Here is a 16,052-nt window from a genome sequence, read left to right as displayed (position 1 = left end):
GACATTAAAATTTATTATAGATAAAAAAAAACTTTTTTTTTTGCTTTTATGGTGCTAAATGATGTTTATTTTTAGATCGAATGTGGCTGATGCTTATTTGCATCAATATGCTTAAAAAAAATGTTCTGTAAGAAACTGAAATTTTCAATTTTTTCTTTATTTTATGCACCAATATCATGGAAAACAAACCTTACATTTTTCCATAAACTGTTTTTAAACAGTATGAGTTGAGTTTCATGTTCCAAACTTATTTGATTTAATGCACACACATTCAAGTCTGCAGACAGAGTCTCAGCAAGCAACACAGCTGAACAACCGCTGCACTGGTTTACGACATGGTCATGCTCTGCAGGATCTTTAATTGTATTTCTTGTAAACATTGATGTCTCGTGTGCGGAGCAGCTGTCCTTTGGTATTGAGCTAAGGGCAATCAGAAACACGTTTGATCGGTTTAGAACCTAATCTGATGCAGCTGATGGTGTTTTAGAAGCCTTAGCTTTAGTTGAGGTGTTGCAGCAGCTTTACCTGCTGGGTGGTGACTGAAGGAGAAAGCAAAAAATGCTAAACAAGAAAACAGGCACCAAACGACGACCCCAAAAATAACTTGAAATCTTTTTTATTGGAGTTTACAGGGTCAAAAAGCATTCAGCGTGAATAAATACAGTCTGGATTTACAGTTTTTTTTTTTTTTTGCAAAAACAATATCAAGTTTCTGTAAAAATGCAAAAGAATCAGCACCATTCTGCATTTTTTTCTGAAAATTTTGAGTGACACCATGTCGTCCTGCAGAAATGTTAACAGCTGCCCTACTTTTAAACACCTCCTCACCAAATCTGTCACTCAAAAGCACCCAAAAAAGCATACCTGCTTTACAATATTGAACATAATATAGTCTAACAACAGCAGAGTTAAAAATAGAGGTCTTGTTTTTAGAGTACTTGCTCTATCCTGACCGATTGGACACACACAGACCAGCTGTTTGAGCGAGTTTCTGATTTATCAGCACAGAGAAGAAACTATAATTAGTATTTAACAGTGCAAAAATAATATTAATCACAGTTTCTTATTTCTATAAAGGGGTTACTAAAAATGTTATGGCCTAACAGCAGCTAACCACCACTGTGCTGTAGCAAATTTCAAGAAATCTCCAAAAACCTCTCTAATACTGTCAGTTTAAATGAAAAAAAAATATTGCTTATTTGATTTAGTTTTCTCTACTTCCAAAGGATTTGGTCATTTTGCTTTTAGAAAATGAAAACTAAGCTTGCAATCAGAGTTTTTGCGTTGAAGTGCTCTTTGATGAGCCATCAGCTCTCGTCCTGCGTGTAGCGTGCAGCTCTCTGTGTCACCGTCGAAGGGCTGCAGCAGAGCAGCAAAGGAGCGCTTCTTTTTTTCTTTTCTTTGCTGTGTCAAAGGTTAAGGCCCGCTCTGACATGAACCGGTACGTGCAGCAGGCTATTGCTGCCACAGCACCTGTGGTAACTCTGCTTGCCCAGCTCTCCTCGTGGCCTGCAGGGGGGGACTCGCGTTGGCATCTGTAAATGACCAGCTCGGGCGAATAGGTCACCGTTCAATAAACTGCAGGTTGATGACATTTTCAGGAACTAGAAGGGTCCGTGTCATCGGCTTCACAGACACTCCCTCCGGGTCTGGCTTCACATCAAACTCCATTAGAATCTAAAGAGACAGAAAACGGAGCGATTAGGAACGAAGCCCTGGAGACTAAATAAAAACAACAACAAATGCTAACTAGTGGCTGGGAAATCCCTATAATACATAATCCAATTAATTCATCAGGAAATGGATTTGCATAAATATTTAAAGCCCCTTGTTTTACGCTCCTACATTGTTCCAGGAAAAAGCTAGAAGATTTGAGGCAAACTCGAAACAAACACAGCAACGGTCCAAATATTTTGTCAGTTACTGAAGGAGTAAGTGAAATAATCTGTGAAAACGAGCAACTAACTGCACAGAGTTTATATCCATATCAGCACAAATGAAAAGGTGCAAAAAAACAAATTTTCCAACTTCCTAAAAGTGGTTTAAAGACAAGTTGTGTCAAATGTAGTCACCTTAACTCTCTGCAATGGGGATTTATTTATGGATTAAGGATTAAAGAGATAAATTGTAATCCCATTGAAGCAACGCTTGAAGCCTCTTGTTTTACAAAATTGAGTTCAATATTCTCCATTAATGAAAATGATTGGAAGTAGACCCACTGGGAGCAGTGGATATATAAAAGTTTAGCCCGAAATGTGAGAGGATCCAACTTTGGTCCACCTTGTGCTCGCAATTGATCTTCCGTGCAATTCATTTACAGAAGAAAACTGCCTCCCAATCCTGGATCTCAAGTACACCTTTGCTCTACTTTACATGTCCCTCATTCTAAATTCTACCAGCCCACTGGCTTCTGTCATAAAATTGTAATATGTAGGCCCTAGAACTTACTAAGAACGATCATTTCTTGATTTAGATTGGCTAATTTATGCAATAAAACTGCTTTAAACAAGTGGCAACAACCTTTGGCTTCTTAATCTTCAGGGTCAAACGAGGGGAATGGATTTATTTATATCTGTGATGAAAACCAGTCGTTTCTATTTTTGAATATAATAATTTGTTATTTTCTTGTTTGCATAAATAACATTTAGAAGTTTAAGTATATGGAATACTCATTTGAACCCAGATTTAAGTTTGACAAAAAAATGTTTCTTTATTTCTGATCTTCAAATATGAGGAGTGCTTCTTATTTTTTTTGTTTGTTTGCTGTGTCAAGGGTTAAAGCCCTCACCTGTTTTTAACCTCACCAAATCTGGTCCTTTTTGCAAAAAGTTTGGACACCCCTTTGTCCTACACACTTGACTCAATTCTGAATCAGGTTTAGTACCTAATTTTTCGAAGTATAGATAGTGTTTTCATTTTTATTTTTTTGCATAGTTTGGCCAGGGATGCTACTTAAAAAAAAATGATATAGTAACAACCACTAGAGGGCACTGTAGGTACGTATACTGGCTACTGAAAGCATTGCAGAAGAAGAAGCACTGCTTTAGTCTCATGCCGGCCTCGCTTGTTCAAAAGTGACAGAGGATGAAGAATTCAGTGGATTTAGTGATTTCAAGTGATATAAAGAGTTAAGTTGACATGTTTTTTACAGTTATCTAAATAATTGTTCACGTACTGCACTAATAGACTAGATTAATCCCATGTTTCATGTAGCTGAATAAGCATCAGTATACATATATTCAGTCTATTATTGATATTTAGTTAGCTTTTGGCCCTGCGACAGACTGGCGACCTGTCCAGGGTGTACCCCGCCTTCGCCCTTCAGTAGCCGGGATAGGCTCCGGCACCCCCGCGACCCCGAAAGGGAAGAAGCGGTCAAGAAGATGGATGGATGGATGGATAGTTAGCTTTTGTTCCTGTATTTTGTTAAATAAATCACTCCCAAAAGTGCAACTTATGTATGATTTTTACTGCTTTTTTTGGTCGCTACGACCAAAAAATATGGTACGGAACAAAACTGTAAAAATTACCGAACAGTGTTGCCTAAAAACCAGGGCTAGAACTTAAAAAAAAATAGAAATTTAAATATAGTCATTTGATTCTATGGAGCCAATTTAAAACTTTTTTTAGCTATGACCACAAAGACCATGGCACAAGTTCCCTGAACCCTAGCTGTCTAAAATGTACTAAAATAAAATTAGGAAAGAAGCCTAAAAGTTGTCAGAAGACGCCACCATTTTCCTTTTTAATGGAGCTTCAACCTGGAAGTTCATTAGGACTATTCCACAACCGAAGCAAGGAGAAAAGAAAATAGAGGAAGTGATGTAGGTGCCATGAATCTCAAGTAAAAAGGGGTAAAAAAGCCTAAGATTGGAGAAACAATCAGTCATGGGAAGGTGCTGATCAGAGGACTGAATCCTGGCACCATGTGGAAAGTAGGTTTCCATCTTCCTCATACTTTTTTTTCCTTCTTCCTAGTCCATGCTTGTTTTGGACAAACCACCCACAAACAAGTAAATCTGAGACCCTGACTAATCCATTTAGGCTGCTCTCAACAGTGCAGTGTGAAAGCAAACCAAAGCAGCGTGTGAAGTTTTTTTTCCTTGTCCAATCAGGCCACGTCTGCCAAACTAGACTGAAGGCGCCTAATCTGTAGAGCATGGGATAACCGTGAACTTTCTGGAGACAAATGTGAACCAAAATATAGTCGTACAACACTGAAAAACATTCGAATGTCTCCACAGTGAAATCAGGCTGGTTTTATTGGAGCAATTGTGACGTTATTGATGCTAAATTTGGTTTATGAGCTCTTGCTTCACATTTATTCTTTCATATTGTTCTTCTGAGGTAACATCTCAATTGATTTATCTGGATAAAAAGAAGTCCAAATGCACACTGACATTCAGGATGTTATCTCTAAAGATTATCCATTAAACAAACCTGCATAGAAGCTGTGTCGACAAAGAGCAATGAAGCATGTTTGCTGACATACTATCCCCAGAGTCGATGCTACTCACCCGGGAAAGAGCGAGGTAGAGCTCCAGCTCAGCGATGCGCCGGCCTATGCAGCTGCGCTTTCCTACACCGAAGGGAACCGAGGCGTACGGGTGGTGAGCCTGCTCCTTCCTGAACCAGCGGCGGGGTTGGAACTCGTGTGGGTTTTGAAAAACCGCCGGGTCTCGGGACGTCGCAAAGTGGCACAACGTAATGAGAGTCTGGAAGGGAAGCGCTAATGGTCAGAATGCAAAAGCGCTTAAATTGGTGCTTGAAGGTAAAAGACTCACGTTTTTAGGAATAAGGTATCCTCCAACCTGGATGTCTCTTTCCGTAATGACCCTTGCATTGGCAGGAATAACTGGATACAACCTGATAAATAAAGTTGAGTCACGTTAGCTAAAAGAATAACACTATTAAATCTGTCCACAGAAACAGTTGGATCATACCTGAGCACCTCTTTTACTGTAGCTTTAAGCAGAGGCATGCGAGCCACGTCTGCAGCCCCGGGTGTCCTCCGACCCTCCAGCACAGTCAGCACCTCCTGTCGGAGTGAGGCCTGCACCTCTGGGTGGCGGGACAGCTCATACAGCGACCAGGACAAAGTGCTGGAGATCTTGATACAATGAAACGGCAGCGTCAAGCTGGGCTCTGGACTTTTGAGTAATGAGATATCGGAGACTTGTTCCTACCGTGTCCACTCCTGCAAGCAGGAGCTCGGTGACGTTGCTGTAGACGGTCTTCAAGGGGAGTCCAGTCTGGGACAAGAAGTAGGTAAGATAGCGACCCTTAACCTTCTCCCCTCTGCTCACTTTTTTTGCTTCAGCAGCCATGCGGCGGTCAATGTGATCTTTAGCTGCAGGAGAACAGAGATACCACCATGATTTCTGTTTTTTTTTTTTTTCTAAATTAGGACAAATTATGATCTAAAACCACATCAGTTTTAAAGTTGAGGACTTCCTGTTCATGGCAGCTGATGTGGATTTGCATAAAATGAAACACTTTAATCTTAATTTAAGGAGATTATTGCAAAAACCTTCACTCCACCCTCAGCAGCACGAGTTCAAGTGACCACTTTTGATTAAAAGTCAAAGTTTTGAGCCTCTGCGCTCAAAACAGAAGTTTTTATAACTGATTTCCGGCTCATTTTAAAGTTAAACCAGTTCATCTTTGACCAATCAGGACCTGGGATTTGGTAGCGATGTATGGATGGTGTCCCTTTTAATTAACAGAAGTGCCAACCGTTTGAAAACTGATCATGAAGCAGAAATTAATAATAGGAAAATTACATGACACCAAGTCTTTCATATACCGGAGTAGAGCGGTTAAAGAAAAAGACTGGAGCAAGATTCTTGAGAGGGAACTGGTTGCAAGCAAGATGGCACCCAAACACAACATCAAATCCATCGTAAGTGGAAATGTCGCAACTGTAGCCGGAAGCCAATTTGCATATCTTTCCTAGAGGATTCCGAACTGTAACCTTAACCCAGTTCAGGTGTTTCTTTTAGAGGCGTGAACTTTGTCCGAGAACTTCCAGCTAATGATGCTCTGGTGCCACCTTGGGGCCAAGTTGTTGTCTGCAGCCAGGTCCTCTTGAGATTTGCTCCACTTTGACATTTCACACTGAGCCAACTGTAGGTGGCGGACATGTGCTAGTAAACAGTAGATTCAGAGAAGAAGAAGAAGGCCTTTTATAGGCTTGACATCTCGCTATCTTAAGATCTGCATTTGTCCCTTTGGATTGAGTGGGAAAATCCCACAGAACCCAATGACAAAATCCACTTATTTTAAAGAAATAATAGTAATGAATATCATGTTTCAAGTTTGCATTACACAACTTCCTGTTCCAGCTTTCTTTAGTATTCTAATGAATAGGGTTAAACCATTAAGAAAATCTTACCAAATTCAAACATGTAATCCCAGGACTGGCAAAACACTCTCCAGGGTTTGGGGCACAGCTGGTGGAGCCAGCTTGGCATGGCCATGGTGAGGAGCGTCATCACAAACATGGTGTTAATGGCCCGGATAAAACGCTCCGTCTCTTCAGGAACGACCAGATCCAGGCAACCAATCCGAGATTCAAACAGGACTGAGGAAATACCTGCAACAAAAAAATAGAAAACGGGATGAGAAAGAGTCTATACTGTAGGAAAATAGATGAATAAAACAAAACTGGTAAAGAACACAGCTCCAGATAATGTATTTGCACTAATTCTGGAACCCATTTATCATCTGTGTCTTCTTGTACATAGTTCCTGCCTAATGACAGAGTTTGTTCCAGTCCAGCTCCACCATGGAAAGCTCAGATCTTACCTTCAAGTCCAAAGCGATAGAACTCGCTTGCAATGTCGGTGACGAGTCCTTGAGGACTTCTGCAGAGGCGAAGCTTGGAAATGAGATCAGCAACCACGCAGTTGAGGGTTTTATCGTAAGCTTCCACCGCCTTTGGACGCAGCATGTGTTTCCCCAGCAGACTTCTCACTGCTTGCCACTCCTCCCCCTCACTGGAAACACCCGCAGAAAGCATTTTCAATGACATGCAGATGTGGATACAGTCTACTACTGAGAGCTTTTAAGAGAGTTCACATCTGACAGAGTTTGAGACGTGTCCATCTGGCATCAGAAATACTCACGATGTCAAGAGTCCACAGTGATGTCCTCTGAGCTTCCTGTAGTCCTTCCAGGAGGAGAGGTTGGAGCGCATGGGGTGCAGGCCCTCCTGCCTCAGGACCTGCTCTATGAGGGCAGGATCAGCCACATGAACAGTCAGGATGGGGCCAAAGCTCGCCTTCCACATGGGGCCATACTTGTGCAGTCCCTCCAACTGGGGAAATGAGACAAAGATTTTCAAAAACCCTGCAGATTACTTGTCCTACGCCCTCTTCTTGGGTGCACTGAGGCTTTGTTGGGGGGATGAAAAAGAGAGAAGGGGGCATTGAGTGACATCATTTGCATTGCAGATGCACGGCCTCTGAAAAACACTCCTACTAACATGCTTATCCAGCAATGCATTTTACTCAATGAAAATATGGATCTCATTTTGGCACATACTGAGCATAAATCCACATTTACGCGTATGATTTATGGGGTTTAAAGTCCCACTCATTTACCTGTAACTCGTGCAGGCGCGACAGACCCCCTTTTGCAAATAAGTCCCAGGCAAAACTGGCAAGGGACGGTCCGGGCATGTCGTCCAGGGTCGCCACCGCCTGCGCCTTGGCGCGCGCCGGGCTGGCCGCTGCGCCCTCCGCCCACCTCTCCATCCACTTGACCAGCGGGAAGGCGCTGCGGCCGGCCACTCGAAGATGTTGCTGCAGCATCCTTCTCACACAGACCATGAACCGGCGGCGGGCTGACCAGACTCCCTCGGACGTCGATGCTCATTTTGCTTTCCCGGCTGTATTTATAACGCGAGACCTGCCGCTCCGGTCTGCAGACAAAAAGCTGTGAATTTTCTTAACCTGAGCCAATCATGGGTGTAAAATCTGCTCAGGTCCCGCCCCGACTGGATGGAACAACGACAGCGTGATCCGAGAAGAAGGTGCGTCCAATCACAGCGCTCAACGCCGACCATCCCAGGCGCAGCACACGTGGAAGTCCTGCATAAATAATATGTGTCTCCTGAAGTTTGCGCAGCTTATCTCGGCTCCTGCGAAGCATTTTGTTCTCCAATAATTCAATACATCGACACTTTTAAGTTGAACTCTCTCCAAAGTCATTGTTATATTTGGTACAATTGATCTGAAAGGTGTTCCAAGCAAAAAAAAAAAAAAAAAAACACACAAAAGAAATAATTTGTATTCATCCAAAACTCAAATTGTTTGAGTAAATCTGCATTTTTCATAGTTTTTGATGCATTTTGGTCTCTTTACTGGGTGATTTTCCAGCTAAGAGACAAAATCCTGACCTGATTTGAACTGGAATTTGTCCAAACACAATGTGTGTGGAGTGTGAAGTAACATCCCCAGGGCTATACTCGGAATCTGCTCTGACATTTGACCCCACATTTCATTTGCTTTAACCAGAAATCTCAAATCACCCGTTTCAGAGAATCACAGAGCTGTCATTTTGAAATCTGAAAGATGATGTGCCAATGCAAACGATTATATGTGCGTATGCATATCTGCTTATGTAATTATTTATCCTTTTTTTCTAAGGTTTACACTTTTCCCATCTTTTTGTTGTAAAATTGTCCGTGCACATAGCAAACATGATTACATTTGCACATATCTTTTTGCACATTATTACAGAAATATTTATTTTTGCACACATTTTCACCCATGTTTATATTTTATTTTATTAAATAGTAATATTTTCTGTTTTTGCACTGAGATGGTGACTCCTAAATGCATTTATATCTAGCTATGATTTTCTTTAAAATCATTTACGACGAGACAGTAAAATTTAGAAATATGGCTTAAATCTTACTGAATGCAACAAAAATGTGAGGATCACCACCCGTTATTTTATTTTTTTCAATTAAGAAGTGGGTACTTGGTGCAATATAAAAGAGTGCTGTATAGGAAACCAGCCACAATTATTCTGCACCTACTTAATGTATCATAAAATGCTCACATTTGCACACAAGTATGCATTGAGCCTCCATTCTGCATTCACAAGCTTGATGGTAAGTGCCAAAAAGGCTTATGACTGAAACTGCAACTGCATCATTTAACATATATGATTAAATAATGATGCTTTAAGCATGTTAACTCATACATTATGAAGGCAATGATGCCAGCCGAATGCTACAATCACAGAGGAATGTACGTAAAAGCTTGCAGCTGGTGGAAATAGTAAAAAAAGGAATCCTGTTTGATACTGTGAAGGAGCCCCTAATGTACATTTTACATGAGGTTGTTAGCAGTGACTGTGACCTGTGTGTTGCCTTTTCTTTTCTTTCCTCCCTGCAGTTTTGTCTGTGATTTACAAGAGTGTCCCTGATCGACTGCTTTGGGATTTGCAGACAAGGTCATAAAAAAGTGGATTTTTTTTAAATACAAAGAAACTGTTCATGCATCACATTCAGTTTTTTAAGAGTACATTTCTGTTAATTTTTGAGATCTATGATTAGTCATCAGTTTGTAAAAATAAAGACTGAGGCAATATGAGCCTCGTTTCCACTGAGAGGTTTAGTCCAACATGATCCGGTCCGGTATTTTGAGTGTTTCCAAGGTAAAATTGACCCATTAAACTGTACTGATCCATACCTGTTGGAGGAACCATCGGTTGTAGGTCCATTGAAAAGTGGGACAGAACGATTGGGGTGGGGCTGTTGTAGCCACCCGTGGATTGGCAAAAGATGATGACGACATTAGCAAGCGTCAGTATAGGCTAACATTTCCAATGCTTGTAAGCATTCAGGTTTTTGTGGTCCCAGGTAAGGCCTCTATGTTGAAAATGTTTGCAAACAGTAGCAAGGCTTAGTCTGCGGTGGAACTACAAACGTTCGTTGCCACCCGTGGCGACAGTGTGAAACAGGGTGACACTAGCTGTCTACACCACAGATGTGCCGTGAAAACAAGCCATTCAGTGGAAGCAAGGCTTAACTGAGTAGAAACGCTCGCCAGAATTAACTGGACCGTACTGTACCACCCCTTACCATACAGTACTCTACTGGACCACTCGGTGGAAACGAGACTATGAAGTATAATTGTGTATTAAGACAGGAAAAGTATATTGGTCCGGACTGAGTCCGCTTGATTGGTCGAGATTGAGTCCTAAACTTTGTGTTTGGTCTGTTTTCAAACTGGTTTCATGCTGATTTTTCTGTTTTGAACTAAAACCTGCCAACAAAACCTACTAAAGACTAAAGATCTTTTCCGTCATTGGCCAGGAATTATGAGGTCAAAGCAACAAGAGAAAGAACAATGGAAGTCCCATGTTTTACAGTCCTTGTCAGGATAATTCACTTATTCAAACTTTATATTTCGCTTAACGATTTTGAATGTCTGCATCAACATCAGATACGACACTTTTTACTTTGGAACGGCGAAGGCATGCTGTGAGGTGGTTACTGAGAAGATGAGGCTTAGAAGGTAAACACATAGATTGGAAAACAGTGTGAGAATCAATGTGTGTCACGTAACAGTGGCCATTTTGGTTCAGTTGTTCCACTCTGAACATGGAGCTTATTCAGACTGAGGAAACTAGAAAACGAACCAATACCACCTCCAAAGATGGGTCAGAGAGCGGTTCCTGGGGTTCAGACTGAAAATTTCTTCTGGATTATAGGTGCCATGAACTCCTTGTGTCCAGTATGAATACAACCTTCGTTAACCTTAAATTTTCCAATTCTTGCACATGACAAAAGCTATATCTTAGAAAAGATGATTTAAAAAAAAAATCTGAGCATTACTTTTGAAACATCAATCACATAAGGAAATTTAATGAATGATTTTTCACAGATTGTTTTGGTCACACCACAGATCAAAACAGATCAATTACTCTCAGTTACCACATAATGTTATTTTAGGCTCCAAAGTGGAAATTACAAAAACAAAAGATATCAATGAGCTCAGTGGCAAAGAACTCAACAATGACATCCAAGAGCACCCGATGACTCTGACTTATGTCTTTTCTGTATCTGCAAAATTCAAACCCACTTTCTGCTTTAGAGGCTCAAAAAACACTAGAAAGTCTGGAGGATAAAAATGCAAAAAGTACAAATCAAGTGTCAGAAAACGTCAGTAGAGCAGCTGCCCTAGACTTCCCTCAATCTCTATCTCTAAGAAAACCTGATAAACGCCGACCTCTGAGATGTTCTGGAGCACATAAACAAGTTTTAAAAGAAGGTCACAGATGTCTGGAGGTGTTCTGGTCTTACACAACACTCTGCAGACAGATTAAATCCAGTTATTTTTGACACGTTTTTGTGATCCAGTACAGCAGCAGCAGCTCATGATCGGCTGCTGAGTCAGAAAATCTGTTGGTACTAACCCACTTGTGTGTAAATACTGAGCTGTAAATCCAGTAGAGTTGAGTATTTATGAGAGGGGGCTGGTGAATCTGGACCCTTCAATGGGTTTTTACCTGTATGATAACGAAGGGGTGGGGGTGGCCTCAGAGTCGTTCTCCTTCATTACATTGGCCCTGTGCCTAAAAGAGAGGCTGCCATAGACTCAGACTGTGTTAAAGTTCATGTCTGCAGTCTGTGTATATAGACAAGTCTATGTGTATAGATGTACAGTATGTATCAATGACCATTTATGAACCTTTGTATGTATGAGACCCCTGCTGCTTTTGAAAATATTTAGTCTACCCCATAGCAACTAAAATAAAATATTTCATTAATAATAGTGCAAATTATTTGTCTAAATCTCAGCAAAAAATATTGTCTTGTTTTTATTTTTTTTACTTATCTTTATGTCACTGTGAAGGTTTTCTCTGCTATTTTTACGTTGACACCCCAGCTACATCTATATCTGGGATGCCCTTTTACTTTATCTTTACAAACTAGATGCTCATTTAGAATATTGAAAACAACAAGCTAATGTAAGTTAACCACAGAACTCTTATCATTTATTTCAAAATTTCATTTTGTTTTGAAAAACAAGGAATGATACAAATTAGGCTCAAATAAAAATAGTTTTCAGATAGAGTTGGATTCGTTTCTGTCTTTCCTTGTGTTTCTCCTCCTATCTTTGTTTGCAGATTTCTGCCCAAATTGTCTGGGGCACCTAACCGGACGAGGACCTCCAGCTCAGCTTTAGCTACTGCCACATCATCTGTTGGAAGCCCCCCTAGCTGGCAGCAGCAGAGCTTTGCTTTGTTTGCTTTTGTTAGAAACTTTGGTCCTCATATTTTTTTTTTTTTTTGCATTTTGAGAAAATAGTTTTTGGAAAATAGTTTTTGTAAATAAATTCCAGTTTATTTTGAACCTGAGTTTGTTTTTTAGAATTTTTTTTAGTTATTTCAGTTGTGTTTATGTTGCATCCTTTGACAAGCCGCTAGACAGAGGTGCAACATTCTAAGGACTAATTTTGATTTTGTGACATTTTTGGTAGCTAGTTTTCTTTATCTTATGATAAATGGCTTTGGGGTTTGCCTATTTCTTTGTTGTTGTTTTTTTATTTAATTATTTTGATGGTTTAGTTTGGTTGACAAGTTTTATTGTCAGAGTTTTTGACTTGTTGGTATAATTATTATTTTTTTTCCCCGACTTTTAAGTTACATCTTTTTACAAGCTGCTAGACAGAGGTGGAACAAATTGGGGCTCGTCCGGGATTAATTATGATTTTGTGACATGTTTGGAACCCAGTTTTCTTTATTTTGTTATATATAGCTTTAAGGTTTGCCTATTTGTTTCTTGGTTTTTTATGTATTTATTTTCTGTCTGTAGTTTGGTTGACAAGTTTTAATGTAAGACTTTTTGACTTGTTGGGATTTTTATTTATATATTTATTTTTTTACCTCTATGTTACATCCTTTTTTAAAGCCCCCTAGACAGGGGTGTGTAACACTGTTTATTTTTCTAAATCTTTCCAAAAAAAAAATAAATAAATAAAGAAGCAGACAAATGTGCTTCTTTTATGTGGACATTAAGGTCAACAGTATGTCTAATTTATCCTGTTTAAAGTTTTAACACATGTTAATGAATGAATGAACATTTGACGAGTATATGTAAATCATAATGTATGTACAACACCTTTTATCTGTCTTGAAAAAGTTTAAAATGATTTACTATCACGGTGTTTAAATACATGAATAAACAGTAAAGGTTATCTATAAGAAATTATATGGAAAACAAAGTATATAAAATTATTGAACATCGCCAGATGAGGAATGCATGTAGTATAAGATCACAGAAGTATAAATGTTAAACATGTCTCGTAAATGTACTTATGCTAATGTATCTTTATCTTCCTTTTAGAATTTTATTCAAGATAAAACCCAAAAATAAGCACAAATAGACCATGAAGTTTATCGTAAAGAGTCCTGCTACGAAAAACTAAAGGTTTCTTGCTTTTAGAGTGCTGCAGATTCTATCACACATTCAGTCATGAGCAAATCAAATTGAGAGATTTTTTTCATAATTAGAATGATCTCGACCAACAATCTTGATTTATTCCAAATAAATGTAATCATACCTATCATAAAAATGTCCATTTTGTGAATGTTCTTCTTTAAGTTTTTCTGTAAAGATACATATTTATGATCTGTGAGGCATTCCGTCTTTATACTTTGATAAAGTTTTGAATGATCAAGAAGTTTCATCATATTTAAACTTATCCTAACAAGAAAATGGTCATCCGTGATCTGAAGAGCTTCACAAAGAAACAGGACGATTTAACGAGGCGGACCAGCTGCACAAGAGCACACTGGGTAAGACGATGTGGAACCAAGAATCAAGAAAGTACATCAATAAAGTGGACGAATAATGATTTTTATAGGCATACATGCAGGATTATGAACATTGTACAAATAAGAAAACACTTTTATGTCCTGAAATGAAAAGGTGTGGTAAAAGGCATCAGTTAAATTAGCAGCACATCTGCACACCAGATGTCTGACATGTGAGAAGGAGCATTTCAGTCTGATGTATTTCCACCGCAATGGCTGCATGCATTCGAGGGATAGTGCTCTGTCTTCATGGCTAAGCTATATTAGACACACTTATTATACATATGATTACAACTTCATGTCTTTTTTCACTCTTGAATCTATAAATATCACCCATAAACCAGAAAGAACTGCAAACATGTGCCTGAGGTTTCTCATCTTTACTTTAATGATAGAAATCTCTCCACAACATTATATACAACCTTCATATCTAATTTATAATAAGCAATTTTTACAAAATCTGTTTTTTTTTATCACAATTCATGTTGGATCATCATTTTGTGAACAAGTCACCAGTTTTGATAAAAAGTATTTAGTATAATAATACATATTTTAACATTTTTAATTTTAAATCAAACATAAATCTTGAAAAAAACTGTTATAAAACTGATATAAATCCTATTTGTGTTTTAAAGTACAAATCTTCCAAAAGTCGGCTGCTGAACTGACCTCCTCTGAGCTTCATGTTTCACCAACACCTAACAGAAAATGTTTGTGAAAGAGAAGGGTGTTTCTCGTCTAATTTTATGTTAACTCAGAGTCTTTCAGCAAAACAAATGCTTCAAATCCATTTCTAAAGTGATGGAAATCAGGGGCGCTGCTCCTCCGAGGAACCACGTCTCAGTCCTGTTGAGATGGTAAAGCGGAGCTTGCATAGCCGGCAAAGACCAACCTGAAAGAATTCGCTAAGATGCTTAACTAGCAACAGGCTCAGAAGGCATCTGCCAGCATGACTGGAAACCTTACACAAGAAGTTTTTGTTGGTTCCAAATCTGAAAAGCAGTTGTAACTATTATATTTTATCATGTATGCTTTTAAAATGTTGTATTCTCAAAGAAAAGTACAGATTCAAGGGGGAAAAAAGGCTGAAATATGTGCAGTTTTCCTTCTGATCTTTGGTCCATGCACATTCTGTGTGCTCTTTGAGTGCTTTTGTTGTGGTTATCTCATTCGGAAGTGTAGAGAAATCCATGAAGAGAGCACGTGACAGCCAGGTGGAACAAAAAAAAAAAAAAAAAGGGAATACCAGCAAGCTGGAAAAGTCCGGGAAAGCAGGCACTATTGTAACGAACAGACAAAAACATCAAATTTGTAATGGGTAAAAAATACTGAATGCAGACACTTTCAATAAAGTTACCCAAAATCTGAGGATGAATTGAACACGGCAATGGATCTTGGTGCAGATCATTGTTCTGAGGTCTAAAAGTGAGTCCCTTCAGGTGTCTGTGAACACAATTTCAGAGGTGTAAAGTACTTGAGTAAACGGACTTTGTAACTTTACTTAAGTTTTTTGTCTACTTTGTACTTGTACTGAGAATATAAAATATAAGCAACTTTTACTCTCTACTACATCTTTGATTGAATATATGTACTCTTACTCCCATACATTTAAACGGACACTTGCTGTTACTCAATACATTATGACGTTTAACAAGTCTGCATCGTTATCTACGTTACTATGGATGATTTGTTGAGCAGATTAAACAGTATCGCCCTACAAACTATAACAGCAATTAGCACCCGGCTTGCCTAATAGCCTACCAGGTGTGGCGACATGGCTAAAGTGATTTGTCAGCCCAAAAAGAGCTAGAATGAGTTCCAAGAACTTTAAGAACCAGCTTTTGTTAAATCTGAATGAAAATATCACCCCACTCTGAGACTGAGAGATGAATCACATCCAAGTCAGTTCTGAATTTTATTTGACTGTTTTACTACTTTTCTTTTTATTTATTTATATTGAAAAATTGTCTGCCCCTTTTTTTAAGATTTGAGTGTGACTAAGGCTGACATATTGTTCTATTTTTCCTATCTTAATTTTATCTTAATTTTTCATCTATTTTGTCCTTCCATTTTTTTTTTCTTCCATCTCTGATAAACAGTTTATTGTTTTTCACATTTCTTGGTCTTCTTTGAGCCTACATTCAGTACGAGTAATAATCTTTTGAAATTGGATACTAATACTCAAGTCTTATTGGAATTTGATGACTTGAAACTTG

General features: G+C 38.9%; 1 protein-coding gene across 1 annotated transcript; it reads right to left on the bottom strand.

Annotated features, from left to right (window-relative positions):
• Nucleotides 1–677: 677 nt before the first annotated feature.
• Nucleotides 678–8,507, bottom strand: LOC112145670 (25-hydroxyvitamin D-1 alpha hydroxylase, mitochondrial). The gene is made up of 9 exons (XM_024271041.2): nucleotides 7,605–8,507; nucleotides 7,128–7,318; nucleotides 6,808–6,998; nucleotides 6,395–6,595; nucleotides 5,187–5,350; nucleotides 4,944–5,110; nucleotides 4,785–4,866; nucleotides 4,518–4,715; nucleotides 678–1,677 (listed from the first exon to the last, which is right to left on the bottom strand). The coding sequence occupies exons 1-9, from the start codon at nucleotides 7,830–7,832 to the stop codon at nucleotides 1,564–1,566; spliced, it is 1,536 nt and encodes a 511-aa protein (XP_024126809.1). The 5' UTR covers nucleotides 7,833–8,507; the 3' UTR covers nucleotides 678–1,563.
• Between the last annotated feature and the right edge of the window lie 7,545 nt (nucleotides 8,508–16,052).

Source organism: Oryzias melastigma, linkage group LG5 (assembly GCF_002922805.2).
Source record: "Oryzias melastigma strain HK-1 linkage group LG5, ASM292280v2, whole genome shotgun sequence".
NCBI classification, from domain to species: Eukaryota; Metazoa; Chordata; class Actinopteri; order Beloniformes; family Adrianichthyidae; genus Oryzias; species Oryzias melastigma.
This window is presented reverse-complemented; position numbering and strand designations above follow the sequence as displayed.